This window comes from Scyliorhinus torazame, chromosome 10 (assembly GCF_047496885.1).
Source record: "Scyliorhinus torazame isolate Kashiwa2021f chromosome 10, sScyTor2.1, whole genome shotgun sequence".
Classification (NCBI taxonomy): Eukaryota; Metazoa; Chordata; class Chondrichthyes; order Carcharhiniformes; family Scyliorhinidae; genus Scyliorhinus; species Scyliorhinus torazame.
The window spans coordinates 97,533,785-97,549,533 of record NC_092716.1 but is presented as its reverse complement, the minus strand read 5'-3'; the positions used below and the strand labels follow the sequence as shown (position 1 = coordinate 97,549,533).

General features: G+C 41.9%; 1 protein-coding gene and 1 long non-coding RNA gene across 5 annotated transcripts in view; one reads left to right on the top strand and one right to left on the bottom strand.

Moving 5' to 3' along the window:
- cbfb (core-binding factor subunit beta) overlaps window positions 1-13,997 on the bottom strand; it is a 151,948-nt gene extending 137,951 nt beyond the window's left edge. The window contains exons 1-3 of one of the 4 annotated variants that reach the window (XM_072518468.1): window positions 13,769-13,997; window positions 13,388-13,474; window positions 9,346-9,462 (exon numbers count right to left, since the gene is read on the bottom strand). In XM_072518468.1, the coding sequence (XP_072374569.1) occupies window positions 9,346-9,462; window positions 13,388-13,474; window positions 13,769-13,846 (282 nt within the window). In that variant the 5' untranslated portion in view covers window positions 13,847-13,997. The remainder of the gene's footprint in view (window positions 1-9,345; window positions 9,463-13,387; window positions 13,475-13,768) is intronic. The other 3 variants (XM_072518467.1, XM_072518470.1, XM_072518469.1) reach the window with 3 other exon arrangements.
- Window positions 4,436-12,212, top strand: LOC140430781 (uncharacterized). The gene is made up of 2 exons (XR_011949544.1): window positions 4,436-4,745; window positions 11,918-12,212. It is a non-coding gene; the product is annotated as an uncharacterized lncRNA (long non-coding RNA).
- Window positions 13,998-15,749: the final 1,752 nt, after the last annotated feature.

The window sequence follows — 15,749 nt, the reverse complement described above, 5'->3', positions numbered from 1 at the left end:
AACTTCATTGCAGTGTTCATGTAAGCCTACTTGTGACAATAATGATTATTAATGGATACTAAAATCTTACCAATGACCCACGTCAGGCTAACCGGCCTATAATTTCCAGTCTTCTGCTTCCCTCCCTTCTTAAACAGGGTGTTATATTAGCCATGTTTCAGTCATTGGGACCCTCCCTGTCTCCAGTGATTCCTGAAAAACCACCACCAATGCCTCCACAATCTCCTCAGCTATCTCTTTTAGATCCCTGGGGTGCACTGCATCCGATCCAGGTGATTTATCCAGCTTCAGACCTTTCAGTTTCCCCAGCACATACTCCTTAGTAACGGCCACTACACTCACCTCTACCCCCTGATTCTCTTGAAGTTCTGGTATCCCACTGGTGTCTTCAACCGTGAAGACTGGTGCAAAGTAGCCATTTCTTTGTTTCCGATTACTATTTCTCCAGCCTCATTTTCCAGTGGTCTAGTTGATAGAATGGACATGGAGAGGATGTTTCCACTCGTAGGATAAACTAGAACCAGAGGACACAATCTCAGACTAAAGGGACGATTCTTTAAAACAGAGATGAGAAGGAATTTCTTCAGCCAGAGGGTGGTGAATCTGTGGAACTCTGCTGCAGAAGGCTGTGGAGGCCAAATCACTGAGTGTCTTTAAGACAGAGATTGATAGATTCTTGATTAATAAAGGGATCAGGGGTTATGGGGAGAAGGCAGGAGAATGGGGATGCTAAAAATATCTGCCATGATTGAATGGCAGAGCAGACTCGAAGGGCCAAGTGGCCTAATTCTGCTCCTATGTCTCAAGGTCTTATAATATCTAATCTTGCCTCTCTCTTAGCTTTTATATATTGAAACATTTTTTTGCTATCTTCTTTTATATTACTAGCTAGCTTACATTCGTATTTCATCTTCTCCCCCCTTTATTGCTGTTTTAGTTGCCCTCTGCTCGCTTTTAAAGGCTTCCCACTCCCATGGCTTCCCACTAATCCTTGCTACTTGTATGCTTTTGCTTTTACGATGTCCTTGACTTCCCTCGTCAACCATGGATGCTTCATCCTCCCCTTAGCATGTTTCCTCCTCCTTGGGATGAATTTCTGTTGTGCCTCATGAAAAAACAAATACTCCTGCCACTACTGTTCCACTGTCTTCCCCCCCTCGGCTCCCTTCCAAGCAACTCTGGCCAGCTCCTCCCTCGTGTATTTACAGTTACCGTTATTCAATTGTAATACCGTTACATCTGATTCTAGCTTCTTCCTCTCAAACTGCAGGGTAAATTCTATCATATTGTGGTCAACTAAGGGTTCCTTCACCTTAAGTTCCCTCCGAGAAGGGAGACAGTTACCATCTAGCAGTCTCAGAAACTGGACAGGCCCATTTCCAGCTACCAAGCCAGGAGGCCAAGCTTCTAAGTCTTAGAGCCAAAGTAGTGCAGTAAACTTTCATAACACCTTCGTTGGGCCAAGAAAAGACGGTTCCCAGATTTGAGTATAACTTCTTTATTGTGTGGTAAGTATAGCTGGTTATTCAATTTGGTTGTTGCTTTGGGAACAGGGGAAGCCTTAGAGTTCAGGTACCATAGATATATTTTTTGTAACAAGGGGTACATTCCATAGAAAGTGTGTGTTTAATAATTCATACATGTTAATTGCATGAGAATAGAGTAGGCAGGTTTGTGTGTATTTGTATTTTCTATAATAAATAGTCTTTAATAATTGTTACATGACAACTGGGCTATTTACTCTCACTGGAGTTTCACTCGTCTCCTCACACCAAAACAAAACTATATACCCCCACAAGCTGGTATTCCATGTTGGGATACCCTCGCAAATATCAGCATGTTTAGTGGCACTGATTCAATGGGTTCCTGTCCTCTCCTTGTCTTCAAAGGGATTTTTTTGGGAGGGAAAGGCGACAAATGAAGGAGAAGAAAAAGATCCAAGTAGCAAGACATATAACCAACAGGCTGATGAAAAATACTTTATGCTGTTGCAGTGCTCAGTTTCTGTCAGTCAAGGCCACTCAAGTGCAGGAGAGTACCCTCTCCTGCACTTCACAACACAAAACTCAACTCCTGGTGGTATATTGGTTTACTGATAACACAGGAAAGTTAACGGCTGTACCCATATGAGTGGTACAGTGTTTTCATACTTTATAGATTATTGAGCTCAAATCCTTCTCGCTTCGGTGTATTTTGTATAGACTTCAACTGAAACAGGTCTCATGATGAGTTGTTCAAAATAGGTTCACATTAGAATTGGCAAAGAAAACTAAGTTGAGTTGTGAACACAGGTTCTTAATTTCATTTGCCTACTTCCAAGAACAAAATCAACTCAGTACAGCTCGTTCAAATGGGGTATAAATGAGAATTAAAAGTAAAACACAAATGAAGAAAGTATGCAACATTAGTTTTTCTGAAGTAATCATAATTGTATTTTTGATCAGAGATGAAATCAGATATTGGAGCGCCACTTTATAATAATAAGATTCAATTTGAAATGAAGCACTTAGCTGTTGAGCTCAAGACTGACCCGCAAAGTGCCTTTAGGTCACAAATGATAACATATTGCATGAAATAGTTTCCAAATTTAAAACAAATGGTGCAAAGAAACTTGTTTAAAAGCTAAAAGGTGAACCATTGGTCTCAGACAATACCGCAAGTCAAAGCAGGAAACAACTTCCCCATAAGTACGTACGCTCGCTCTTTCAATATCTATTACTTACAAATATTTAACCATCTCACTGAAGAACTATTTTTAAATATTGCATAAACTCTCAACACTATAAACACTCATATCATCCAATTTGGATCTTCTGCAGTTGACATCAAACTAAAGACATAATTTGGTTTGATTTTGTAGAAATAGCATTACAGTCCGTTGAACTTTTAAATGCTAACAGATAGCCAGTCTAATCAAATCACTTGGATGGGATACAATTTAATGTTCTTACTTACTGAATAATTATCCTCTAGAATGTTAGAATCTCTGCCTCAATAGCTCTTTATTCCATTGTATAAACTTTGTGGGGTCAAATCTTTTCAAACTTTTTTCCTTTCATTCTCCCAGTGAGAATCCAGTCTAGATCATTCATTATTTACCCTATCCAAATCTTCCATTATCTTGCAAAACCTAACTGTATTCCCTCAATCCCTGTCCTGACAGAATACATTTTTTTCAGTGCCCCATCATAGTTCTAACCCGGATTCCTAGCATAACGTACTGAATTTTTACTGTATCTTTTAAATGGCTCCAAAATCCTTCCTACAATCCTTGCTCAAGCTTCTTGCGATTAGGTAAATTTCCTCTCTCATTTTTATCACCACACCCAATTGTTATTTCAGATTCAACATTTAATTGCACCAGCCAATTATTTCCCCACTCATAAGCAGCCTATTTATTGTCCTTCTGCAGTCTTCCTCCATTTGCTGATGCTCAACATGGCATATGTAATATGTGTGCCTTCGACCAAATCAATTACAAGCAAGAAATTTCAGCAGAAATTCTTTGGGCATACCACTACCCACATCTTAAATGAATAGTTATCCTCCAATCAGCTTTTTGTGTAACTGTCTAAATTTGCAGGATTGTAGTTCTTTTAATAACAAGCACCATCATAATCAAACACTTCAGCACCACCTTAAATGGCTTCAAATATACAGGGATAACATTTACGCCATTCACAGAATCCGTTAAGGTGCAGCAGGCCAATTGGTCCTTTGAATCTGCATGAGCAACTCACCTAGTTTCATTCTCCCACTTTCCCCATATTCCTGAGCATACTTCCTTTTCAAATAACAATCCAATTTCTTTTTGGGTGCTTTATCTGAACCACCACACACTCAGACAAAGCATTCCCGATCTTAACCACTCATTGCGTGAAAATAGTTCCCTCATCACTATTGCTTCTTACTCTGCCAGTTCCTCGGATCACAACTAGTTCTGACAAACACAATCTATCCATCACAATTTCATGCCGACTGCCTCAGGTTAACCAGAGCTTTTTATTACTTTCTAATTTCAGTCACTATTATGGACCCTGGAGATCCATCCACAACAAAGGCAACACAAAAACATGCAAACTTGGAAGCTGCAATTGTTTGCCTTTGAAGAACAGTAGTATAAGAATGAGAATACTGATGTTCCACTGTGACTACACCCATTTCTATAATACAAGTCTACCATCAAACTCAGTTTTCACCGACCTGTAATGAGTCATTTCCATTTTCTAGGAATCACCTACTGACAAAAATTGGATTACTGGCTGTTGAAACAAACTGATTTTTCAAAACTAAAACTAGTCACTTTTGGACTTCAAGATCAAAGTTTTTACTATCATGCTAAAATTTGCCAGGTACTTTAGAATATCTTAATTGACTTCAATTTGGTGCCTTTACAAAAATGTTAAGAAAGATAATGTCATAAAAGCAAACATTTATCAGTACAACGGCTACTTTAATTTCCCAAAATACTATGGATCTAAAGTTGCATTAAAATGACAGAAAAGTGCAGGATAGAGAATGACATTCAATCCACCAAATCTCATCTGCCTCTTGTTACAACTCTCCCAGATTTGCATGCGACTTTGTTTTTATCACCCAAAATAGGCAGATTATTCCAATCAGTCACCTTCTATGCAAAAAGAGCATAAAGGAGAGGCTGGGGATTGAAGCTGCTGTGATCAGACCACAAGTGAGAATTGAAGGGAGGAAACACTGCAACATCATGGGACATGGATTCATTTGGGGTAAGTATACTGTTAAGCTTTTAATTTAAATTAATCAACTATAAAGTAAGACTCGATCAATTAGCAGTATAAAAACGGAAACCAATTTGTTACAAAAAAGGGAGACAGCTGATTGGTGCATCAATTTAAGCCTATTCCTGTTAAGTTAGTTAATAGTCTAATAAATAGAGGTGTGGCAGAACAAGGCTTCACAGTCCCATCGAGTGCATATCCTGTTCTATGTGGGATTTACAGGATGCTTTTCATATATCGTGCAGTAAGTATCAGCTGAAGCTCAAGTTTTGGAGCTTTCTCCCCATACCTCTTTTCGCCATTAAAATCTAAATATTATTCATCGCTTCTTGAATACATTAAGTAACTTGACCTCCAAAGCCTTCTGTGGTAGAGAATTCCACAGGTTCACTACCCTTTGAGTGAAGAAATCTTTCCTCATCTCAGTGATCTACTCCGTATCCTGAGACTGTCCCCTGGTACGAGATTCCCCAGAAAAAACATCCTCCCTGCATCTAGTCTGTCCAGCCCTGTTAGAATTTTATACGGTTCAATCAGATCAATCAGAAAGAGGGTCTTGCAGGTAGATGTTATGAAGCGAGGAAAGAAAAGAGCAAGCAGAATCTCAACAGTTAAAACATCGAGACTATTCATGGTGCCACATGCTAGTGAGTATAGAAACAGGAGGACTGGGGGCAGTGGAGACGGCATAGGGGAACGACGGGAGCCTTGGTGCAGTCCCCGATGAGAAATAATCATAGGTTTGTCCCGGAGAGAATAGATGGGGGATTTGGAACATGGCAGAGAGCAGGGATTGTGCAACTGAGGGATCTGTTCTTGGACGGGACGTTTGCGAGTCTGGGAGCGCTGACGGAAAAATATGGGTTGCCCCAAGGGAATGAATTTCGATACATGCAACTGAGGGCTTTTGCGAGGCAACAGGTGAGGGAGTTCCCGCAGCTCCCGATGCAGGAGATTCAGGATAGAGTGATCTCAGGGACATGGGTGGGGGATGGTAGGGTGTCAGATATATACAGGGAAATGAGAGACGAGGGGGAGAACATGGTGGATGAGCTGAAGGGAAAATGGGAGGAAGAGCTGGGGGAAGAGATCGAAGAGGGGCTGTGGGCAGATGCCCTACGCAAGGTAAACTCTTCGTCCTCGTGTGCTAGGCTTAGCCTGATACAATTTAAGGTTTTGCACAGGGCACATATGACCGGTGCAAGGCTCAGTAAATTTTTCGGGGTAGAGGATAGGTGTGGGAGATGCTCGAGAAGCCCAGCAAACCACACCCACGTGTTTTGGTCATGCCCGGCACTGCAGGGGTTCTGGGTGGGGGTGGCGAAGGTGCTTTCAAAGGTGGTGGGGGTCCGGGTCGAGCCAAGTTGGGGGCTGGCTATATTCGGGGTTGCAGAAGAGCCGGGAGTGCAGGTGGCGAGAGAGGCTGATGTTTTGGCCTTTGCGTCCCTAGTAGCCCGGCGAAGGATACTGCTTATGTGGAAGGAAGCCAAGCCTCCGGGCGTGGAGACCTGGATAAACAAAATGGCAGGGTTTATAAAACTGGAACGGATAAAGTTTGCACTAAGGGGTTTGGCTCAGGGGTCCACCAGGCGGTGGCAACCATTCATTAACTACCTCGCAGAACGATAAAGGAAACGGGAAGGTAGCAGCAGCAACCCAGGGGGGAGGGGGGCTCAGGTGGGTCCTCAGGGGTGTGTTTGTAAAATTATTGGTACTTGGTTATGTATATTGAATTGAAGTGCTGATTTTATTATTTGGGAGAGCTATTATTTTTGTTATGGCAGTTGCCATTTAGTTTATATATTATTTATTTATTTGTTAAAATACGGTCACGGTTATTTATATTGTTTTGCTGTTGTAAAAAGGGGAAAAACCTTTGTATTGTTTTGTATGGCCGAAAAAGTTGAATAAAATATATTTTTTTTAAAAAAAGAAACAGGAGGACAGCAAATTACTGCTTGACTGGAGAAGTGGTACTGGGAAAAGGGCTTTGGATTCCTGGGAAATTAGAACTAGTTCTGAGGAAGATGGGAAGTGAACATGTCAGATGGGTTGCACCGGAACAATAAGAGATCAATGTCCTTGCGGGACTGTTCGCTAGTACTATTGGTAAGGATTTAAACTGAATTGGCAGAGAGATGGGAACCAGGGGATATCAGAGAGGGGCAACAAAATGCACAAAAAAAAATTGGGAGGGACAGATAGCACTAGATAAGAAATAGTAATGCATCAGATGGGGGCGGAGTAAGAGGAAATGCAGAGAGACCTCATTTAGACTCACTGTGTCTACATGTGAACACGGTTTGTGGTAAATAAGGTTGGTGAGCTGCAGGCGCAGTTATCCATGTGGAACTATGATATTTTGGTGATAACAGAAGCCTAGCTCAAAACAAAAGGCAGGACTGGGCGCTAACTACTCCTGGATACAAATTCAGTAAAGAGGTGGTGGTTGAGATACTGGGTGGGTTAAAAATTGATCAACGGTATTAGAAAGATTGGCTATATTCAAGGTTGAGAAGTCACCAGAAGTAGATCAGATGCATTTGAAGATACCAAGCGAAGGGTGGAAATTGCAGAGATACCGATCATAATTTTCCAATGCTCCTTAGACACAGGAGTTCTGCTGGAGGATTGGAAAATTGCAAGCGTTACACCTCATTCCAAAGGAGTTAGAAGGATAAACCCAGCAACTATAGCAAGTCAGTTTAGCCTCGTTGGTAGAAAGGTTTTTTAAAATATGGGACATAAATTGTCAGTAAGATAAATGTAAATTAAAGTAAGTCAGCATGACTAAAAGGCATTTTATAAAGTGCCACATAATAGGCTTGCTAACGTCCATTGAATAAAAGGGACAATGGAAGCAAAGTTGTCTGAATGATATGAAACAGAAATGAAGCAGTGAACACACTGGAAGTATATAATGGGTGGGTAATGCCACTGCTTTGTCTGATCTATATTAATGACAAGTGTACAGGACATAATTTCAAATTGTGCTGATGACAATACTTTTATTTTTTCACAGTAAATTCTTTGCGGTGTTAATGTAAGCCTACTTATAATAATAATCTTTATTATTGTGACAAGTATTGTCAACTGCGAAAAGGATAGTGAGAAACCTAAAAAAGACCTAAGCTAGTGGAATGGACAGACACACAATAGATTCAATTTAATGGGAAGTAATGCATTTTGGTAGGGAGAATGAGGAATGGCAATACAAATTTTAGGGGAGGCAGTGGCATAGTGGTATTGTCACTGGACTAGTACTCCAGAGACCCAGAGTATTCTGATGTCCCAGGTTCAAATCCCGCCACTGCAGATGGTGAAATTTGAATTAAATTTTTTTTAAATCTGGAAGTAGAAGTCCAGTGATGACCATGAAACTATTGTTGATTGTCATAAAAACCCATCTAGTTCACTAATGTCCTTTAGGGAAGGAAATCTGCCATCCGTACCTGGTTTGGCCTATATTTGACTCCAGACCCACAGCAATGTGGTTGACTTGTAACTGCCCACCCCACCCACCCCCCCACCAAAGGGCAATTTGGGATAGGCAATAAATGCTGGCACAGCCAGAGACACCCACGTCCCATGAACAAATAAAGAAGAATTAAAGGGAAAATTCTACAAGAGCAGAAGGACTTGGGGTGTAATGTGCAGAAATCATTAAAGATGGTAGGTTAAAGAGAGAAAAATAAGGTATATGGAATTATGTGCTTTGGGGATTTACGGTAAATTGTATAAAACACTGGTTCAGGATCAACTGAAGTATTCTGTCCAGCTTAGAGCATCGGACTTTAAAGAGGTTGTGAAGGCATTGGACTTGAGTCATTTGAGAAAGATTCCAGGGACAAGGGATTTCACTTAGGTGGATGGATTGGAGAATGGAATGGAGAATGGTCATTCATTTTAAGGCGGTGGAGATGAGATTTGATGGTGTTCAAAACCATGAGTAGACAGGACAAAGTAGAGAGGAGGGTCAAGAACCAACGGCAACATGGGGAAATGGGACTAACTGTTATGTGAATTGGCATGGATATGACAAGCTGAATGGCCTTGTGCTGTAACCATTCTATGATTATCCAATTTAAGTTGATACTTTAGTAGTTCATATTTATGACATTTGATACTATATTCATAATTCGAAAATAATGTATTCAGAATTCATTGTAACTAATATACTTGTATTATTCCATCTGTAAAAGCTGATCTCCAGTCTCTCCTTGTAGCTCATTAATATACACTTGGCCATCCTTATACCCTCACCAATGCTTGCATTTCTCATTTGTATCACAATTACCAGAAATGCATGCAGTACTCATTGTTGTCCAATCTAGATACACTAGAGTCTCAGCAAAATCCCATAATGGTTTATATCTATTGTTCTGGCTATATATCTACTTATTTTAGCTTTGCTAATTACTTCACCATACTGTAAACAATTAGCACAATTGAGCAAATATCCAGGTAGTATAAAACACTTCACTGTTCATATTCATATTAAATGTATTAAAAACACCTATATAGCAACATACAGTCTAGAACATCTAGATTTCTCCCAATCAGAAGAATGTCAGGACCCGTTTCTTACCTTGCCTGCATCACGCTCAAAGTCCACATACTCCCGAGTGGGTGTTTGTCGCTGTTCTCCATGCCAATTTGCCGGAAAAAACTGCAGAGATAGATTGGTTCCAGAGGCCACAAAAGCCTTTCAGAAAAATCAATACAAACTATATTAGAAACAGGACTTTAAATAAATTATGCAGTCATTTATTTTTTACATCAGTGCTGCATCCTGAGGTTATAGCCTGCCAGACGGCACCGTATACTTCAAACTCTGAAATTACATGATAAAACATGGACTCATCATTTCTCAAGTGTACATTTCCAGGGATCGGATTCTGCTTTGACACACAGCCAAGAAGATGTCGATAGCATGGGATACTGCATTAATCAATAAGCCAGCCATCAGTTAACTAAGTCACTGCCCAGAACAATTAAGCATTTTGAAAAGCTGAACGTATAATGATGATTATTTCTAGTGAGACAAGATCAAATAAAATCAGGAAGGGAGACTTTAACAATAACTGATAACGATCGGTTACGCACCCCTCAAAAAACATTATGGGACTCAATTTGGTATTACAGCATGATCTATACAGTGCAAATGTCAAATTGTTCCAGAGGGGTGGTGGAAAGGTATTGAGCATGCTGCAAAGTTGCAAAGAGAAATGACAGTGGAAGAAAGATCAATAGCGCAGACGTACAGAATAAACCACCATGTTTCAAAGAGACCAAATCTCTGCATTAATTCTTCGATTCAGGAATATAACGCTGTATCCTGTGCTCAATTTCGGATTGTTTGCCTGGCATTTATTTTGTCGAACTACAGCACATTTATTCATGTAACAGCAACTCAATCTATTTAATGCATTGGTATAGGAGCTTGCACAAGCATGCCATACAAAGAATTGTGGTTTTTTTTTTTTAAATCAGATTTTAAAACAGCTCAAAAACAAACTTGCCATTGTACAAAAATAGAGGAACAGACAAACACAAGAAGAAATATTTACAGAAAATGCTGGAAATATACAGGTCTGGCAGAATCTGGAGAGTTAACCTTTCAAGTCAATGACCTTTCATTCTTTTGTTTCTGATGAAAGGTCATCAACCTGAAACATTCACCCTGTTTCTCGCTCTAAAGATGCTTGCCAGACCCATGAGTATTTCCAGCAGTTTTTATTTCAGATTTCCAGCATCCACAGTATTTTGTTCTTGGCCAAATATTTTTTGTCCCCTCAAAATCAGCCTGCTTATGGTCTAAAAAGATGCAAATGGTCTTCCATAAGTACTTTTTTTTTTTTTTAAAAAGAGAAACCTTCCTTTTGCTGGAAAATGTTTGATTAAATATGCCAAATTTTCCAATTAAAAGCTTGTGAATTTTAATGATTCTTTACATGGGTGAAATCTAGTTCACTTAAATTTGAGACATGCTTCACTCTCTCAAGTTGACATACTAGGAATGTTCATATTTGACCCTGATGTGCTTGATTATCTGATCTCAGTTTAAACATTGGTAAGGATATTACCATTTTATTTTAATCCATTCATGAAATATAGGCAGAGGCCAGAATATATTGGTCATCGCCAATTGTCCTAGACGATCTTAAATTACTGAACTCTTTTTTTTTTTTTTTTTTTTTTTTTTTTATAAATGTTTTATTGAAAATTTTTTCCCAAACAACAATTTTTCCCCTCTTACAAAGCAAACGCAACAATAACAATACAGAAATTTTAAACAATACACAAGTAACAAAACCCCTTTATCTTTGACCTAAACTAAACCCCCGCCCCCCCCCCCCCCCCCTCCCCCTGGGTTGCTGTTACTGAACTCTATTGATGAAGCTATTTCCACTATAATTAGGGAATGAGCCCCAGGAATTTGTTAACAATAAAGGAACAGTGATATATGGTGTTCAACACAGAGGTAGTGTTCCCACATGCTTGCTACGCTCATCTTTCTTGGTGGTAGAAATCATTGGTTTGAGAGGGGCCATAAAAGAAACCTCAGCATATTGGTACAGTGCATCTTGTAGATGATACTCCCTCAGCCATGGTACAGTGCTTTTTCTGGTTGATGTCTAGCTTTGCAGAGTGTTGGGAGCTTCACTCATCTAGACAAGCTTAAAGTATTCCAACACATTCCTGATTTCTGCCTGGCTGGAATACTTTGATGGTAGACAGGCTCTGGGGAATTAGGAGGAAAGTCATTTGTCACAGAATGTGCCCCGTCCCACCAGATCCTGACTGGCCCAGTTAGGTTTCTGGTCAATGGCGAGGTCAGAATGACAATGGTTAATGCCACTCACTCGTGTTGGAGACAGTCACTGCTTGACATGTGGCATGAATGTTAATTTCCCAAAACACCAAGCAATAAGGGAACCACTGCTCTGTGAGTGGAACTTTTATCATAAAGTGTCATCAAGCAGAGTCTAAGTGGTATCAAAAGAGAATTAGTTCATTATAAAAGAAAAAAAATTGCAGATTATGAGAAAGCACACAGAAGCATAGGATTAGACTAGGTGACACACTTGTAGAAAGCACAAGTATTGGACTTGATGGGTTATACAATCTGTGCTATGACAATATGATTACTTTTGCAGCAACCCCTACTGGAAAGGTCATCCACAAATGCTACAAGATGACAGGATTGTGCTTGGTCAAGATGTCCTCCAGAATCAGACAGCTTGTCTGTGCTGATTGTGACAGCTGAAATATGACTGGGATATGGACGATTGGATTCAACCCAGAGGGAATTAACACTTAAGTTACGAAGATGTGCTCGTGCAAGAAAGATTTCACATTTGTGGAACTTTATTTTACCCAGGGTTTCAGAGACTGAACAAATATACGATTACCGACGATGTGTACAAGTAAATTGAATGTTAAATAACCATATACTGCAAAATAGGTTATTTTCTCCTACTTTCTCAAATTTCATTCATTTATCATAAAAATAAAACCAATGCAGATCTTAGTGGCGGTAATGATCTCAACAGTGTACTACCGAGGCCCAATTGATACCAAGTTGCCTACCAAAATTTGACACTCCCTATAAATTCCCCTATGTTAGAGGTGGTTTAATCAAAATGGCACTTAATTTACAAGTTCCTTCTGGACATGAATACAAATAAGCCATGTAGCTGGGAATATACAGCTGCACCCCACTGCCAAAAAAGGTACATTTATGAGATAAATTTATCTGAGCTAATGAAACACTTGTCTATAGTAAAATCCTGCTAGCCTGTACCAGTGCTCAAGAAATATACCGGGAGCTTTGTGAACCAGATTAAGATTTGTCGAGCCTCATACATCTGCAAACGTTAAATAAATAAAGACAAGATGTGAAGCATAAAGGCCTAAAAGTTGAGCAACACCACTGAATTCAAACAAATAATATTTGAGTGTCCAATTATTTTTCTGCATGAGGGAAGCTGCTATTCCCAAGAGGACAAAAAAAAATTTGGCAGCTCCAAATGTAATTCATATTGACAGATCAGTCAGGAGAAAAAGCTTTTTGCTCAGTATCTTCATTATCCAGTTTCATCCTTAGCAGTTGGCTCATTTTGACTAATGCATTGCAAAATAGGCCAATGCGAACTTTATCTCGACTAGACTGACTGTGCCCACCAAATACCAGATGCATATAAAATCTCTCAGGAGAAATGGTCAGCTTTACCTAGAGAATTACTTCTTAAATTTAATCTCTCGGTCAAAGAATGTTATCCACAAAAATCTGAAATATAAACGTTAAATGCTGCAAACATGCAGCATCCAAAAAGGAAAAAAAAAATAGGCTACCAACTCCACTAGCATCCTGGTGGAGGATGCCACCCAAACTGTTCGTGGACCCTGCCTTTCTCCTCCTCTACACATTGGCGACCCGCACTAGTGTTCACTACTTTCCCCGTTTCCATGTATAGGGACAATGTAAGAGCCCCGCCGGCCAGCCTGCCTGACTCTGGCGCAGTTTTGCGGATGCCGCTCCTCGCCAAGTCACTTGATGTCAGCTACAGTCGATGTTTTGTTGGTGCCCATAACCAAGTGAGGATGAATGTTAGTTTAGTACTCACAATCTCAGACCTGCCGTCCCTGCACGCGTTCTGAAACCGCATCTGTCTCTCGTCGTGCGGCCGGTCGCGGAAACCTGTGTATTTAATCTGGGGGGGGGGGGGGGGGGGGAGAAATGAGGAGGAAAAAAGTTACAACGGTCGCCTGCGAATGGTGAGTGGGCGCCCGGGAAGCCTCCCCACCCTTCTCCCCAGAGCGGGCGGGCAGGTTCAACCTCAGTGCCAGTGGGTGGCCATGTGTCTCTTCCCCCCCACCACCGAGCCCGGCTCCAACTCCGGCCTCTCCTCCCTCCCCCTCCTCACCCGAGCGGCAACTCAGGCAAACTTTCCCCGCGCACCGCACTCCCCAGCCCTGGTCCGCTCCAGCCCAGCGCCGCTCCTCACCTCGCACTCCCGGCTAAGTTTGCGGAAGAACTCCTCGTTCTCGAACTTGCTCCTCTGATCGGGGACAACTCGCGGCATCTTTCCCGGTTCCCTCCCTCTCTAAGTGACTGTTGGACTTGGTGCTGCCGGCTCGAGCTGCCTCACTCACTCTCTCGCGCGAGCGCTCACTTCCTCCAGGCGCGCGGGCGGCGCCTCTTGCGCTCTCACTTCCTTCCCCAGGAACTTCACTCACTGCACCATTCGCAGCCCGCGCGAGCCGGCGGCGCGCAGGCGCGCCGCTCCACCCCTTCCCTTGGACATGGGGACAGCGCAGCTCGTTCGCCCAGAACACGGAGGTGGCCGGAATTCAACGATCTTTGCCGAACGCCCCGGCAGCGCGGCGCCCAACAGACTCGGAAGTGGCCAGCGGGACCTCGGTGCTGACATGCCTCGCTCATTCCTGGCATACCCCGCCACTGTACAAAGCATTCATGCACTAACACGATAACTTGCAAAGCGCGTCAACATATTATCCTGCATAAACTAGTAGAATAATCCATTTAATGGGACTGCAGTCTCCAACGTTCACTCCAATTACACCCGCCAGAGGCAAACAGCTATGTGATAGAATCTACAGTGCAGAAAGAGGCTATTCGGCCCACCGAGTCTGCACCGGCTTTCGGAAAGAGCACCCTACCTAAACCCACGCCTCCACCCTATCCCAGTCACCCCACCTAACCCCTTTGAACACTAAGGGCAATTTAGCATGGCCAATCCACCTAACTTGCACATCTTTGGACTGTGGGAGGAAACTGGAGCATCCGGAGGAAACCCACGCAGACACGGGGAGAACGTGCAGACTCCGCACAGACAGTAACCCAAGCCGGGAATCGAACCTGGGACCTGGAGCTGTGAAACAACAGTGCTAACCACTATGCTACGTGCCGCCCCTATATGAATGTTGCATTCCCTGATTCCCACCAACTGATTTGTTGTTGTACGCTGCATGCTTTGTTTCCTACATTACAACTGCACTGCACTTCAATTAGTCCTTTGATAGTTCCCGAGGGGTAAATACAGCTATTTATTTCATTTTCTAGCTTCCTGCCTCTGCTCACCTGCTGCTGAAACACTCATCCACATTTTGGTTTCCCCTAAACTTGACTATTCCTATGCATTCCCGGATTCCCATCTCCATCCTCCATAAACCTGAGTTCGCCCAAACTGCTGCCCCATCTGAAATTTCACCAAGTCCCATTACACCATCATTCACATGTTCACTGACCTACACTGATGTCTAGTCTGGCATCACCTTATTTGAAAATTCTGCATCTTTGTTTTTTCTGATCTTGCTCCTCCCTGTCGCTGTGACCTGCAGACCACAAATGCCACCCCCAACCGTGATTCTAAATGTATTTACTTCAGAGGACCCAGCTGTGCTTATACTCCATATCAACCTCTTCATCTAACCCCATCAAAATAAATTTATATTCCTTTTTCCTTCTTGCACACATCTAGATTTCCTTTGCAATGCATCCAAGCTTCCGTCTCAACTACTTGCTGTGTTGCATGTTTCATTCTTTGAAAAGGTGCTTCCCCTGAATTGGCTATTGGATTTATTACTGAGTACCGTCCATTTAAGGCCCCTAGTTCTGGTCCCAACAACAAGTGGACACATTTCTACATTGATCCCATCAAGACTTTCATAATCCCGAAGACGTTCATTAGGTCACTCACTCCACCCCCCCCTCGCTCCCTGGCCACTCGTTTCTAGAGAAAAGAGTTCCATCCTGTTCAATTTTTTCTTATACGAATAGTGCACGATTCACCTAATTGGGAACAAAGTTCCATAGTGAGCGCAGTGTAGCCACCTGGGTTGGCCAAGTCCCGATTTAAAATGGAGAACAGCAAAGGCTGAAGGGAAATTCAGCCAACACAGGCAGAAACTAGCAGGTGCAAGTTACTGTGTATTAAACTCTGCAAAAGCCCAGACAGCATCGAT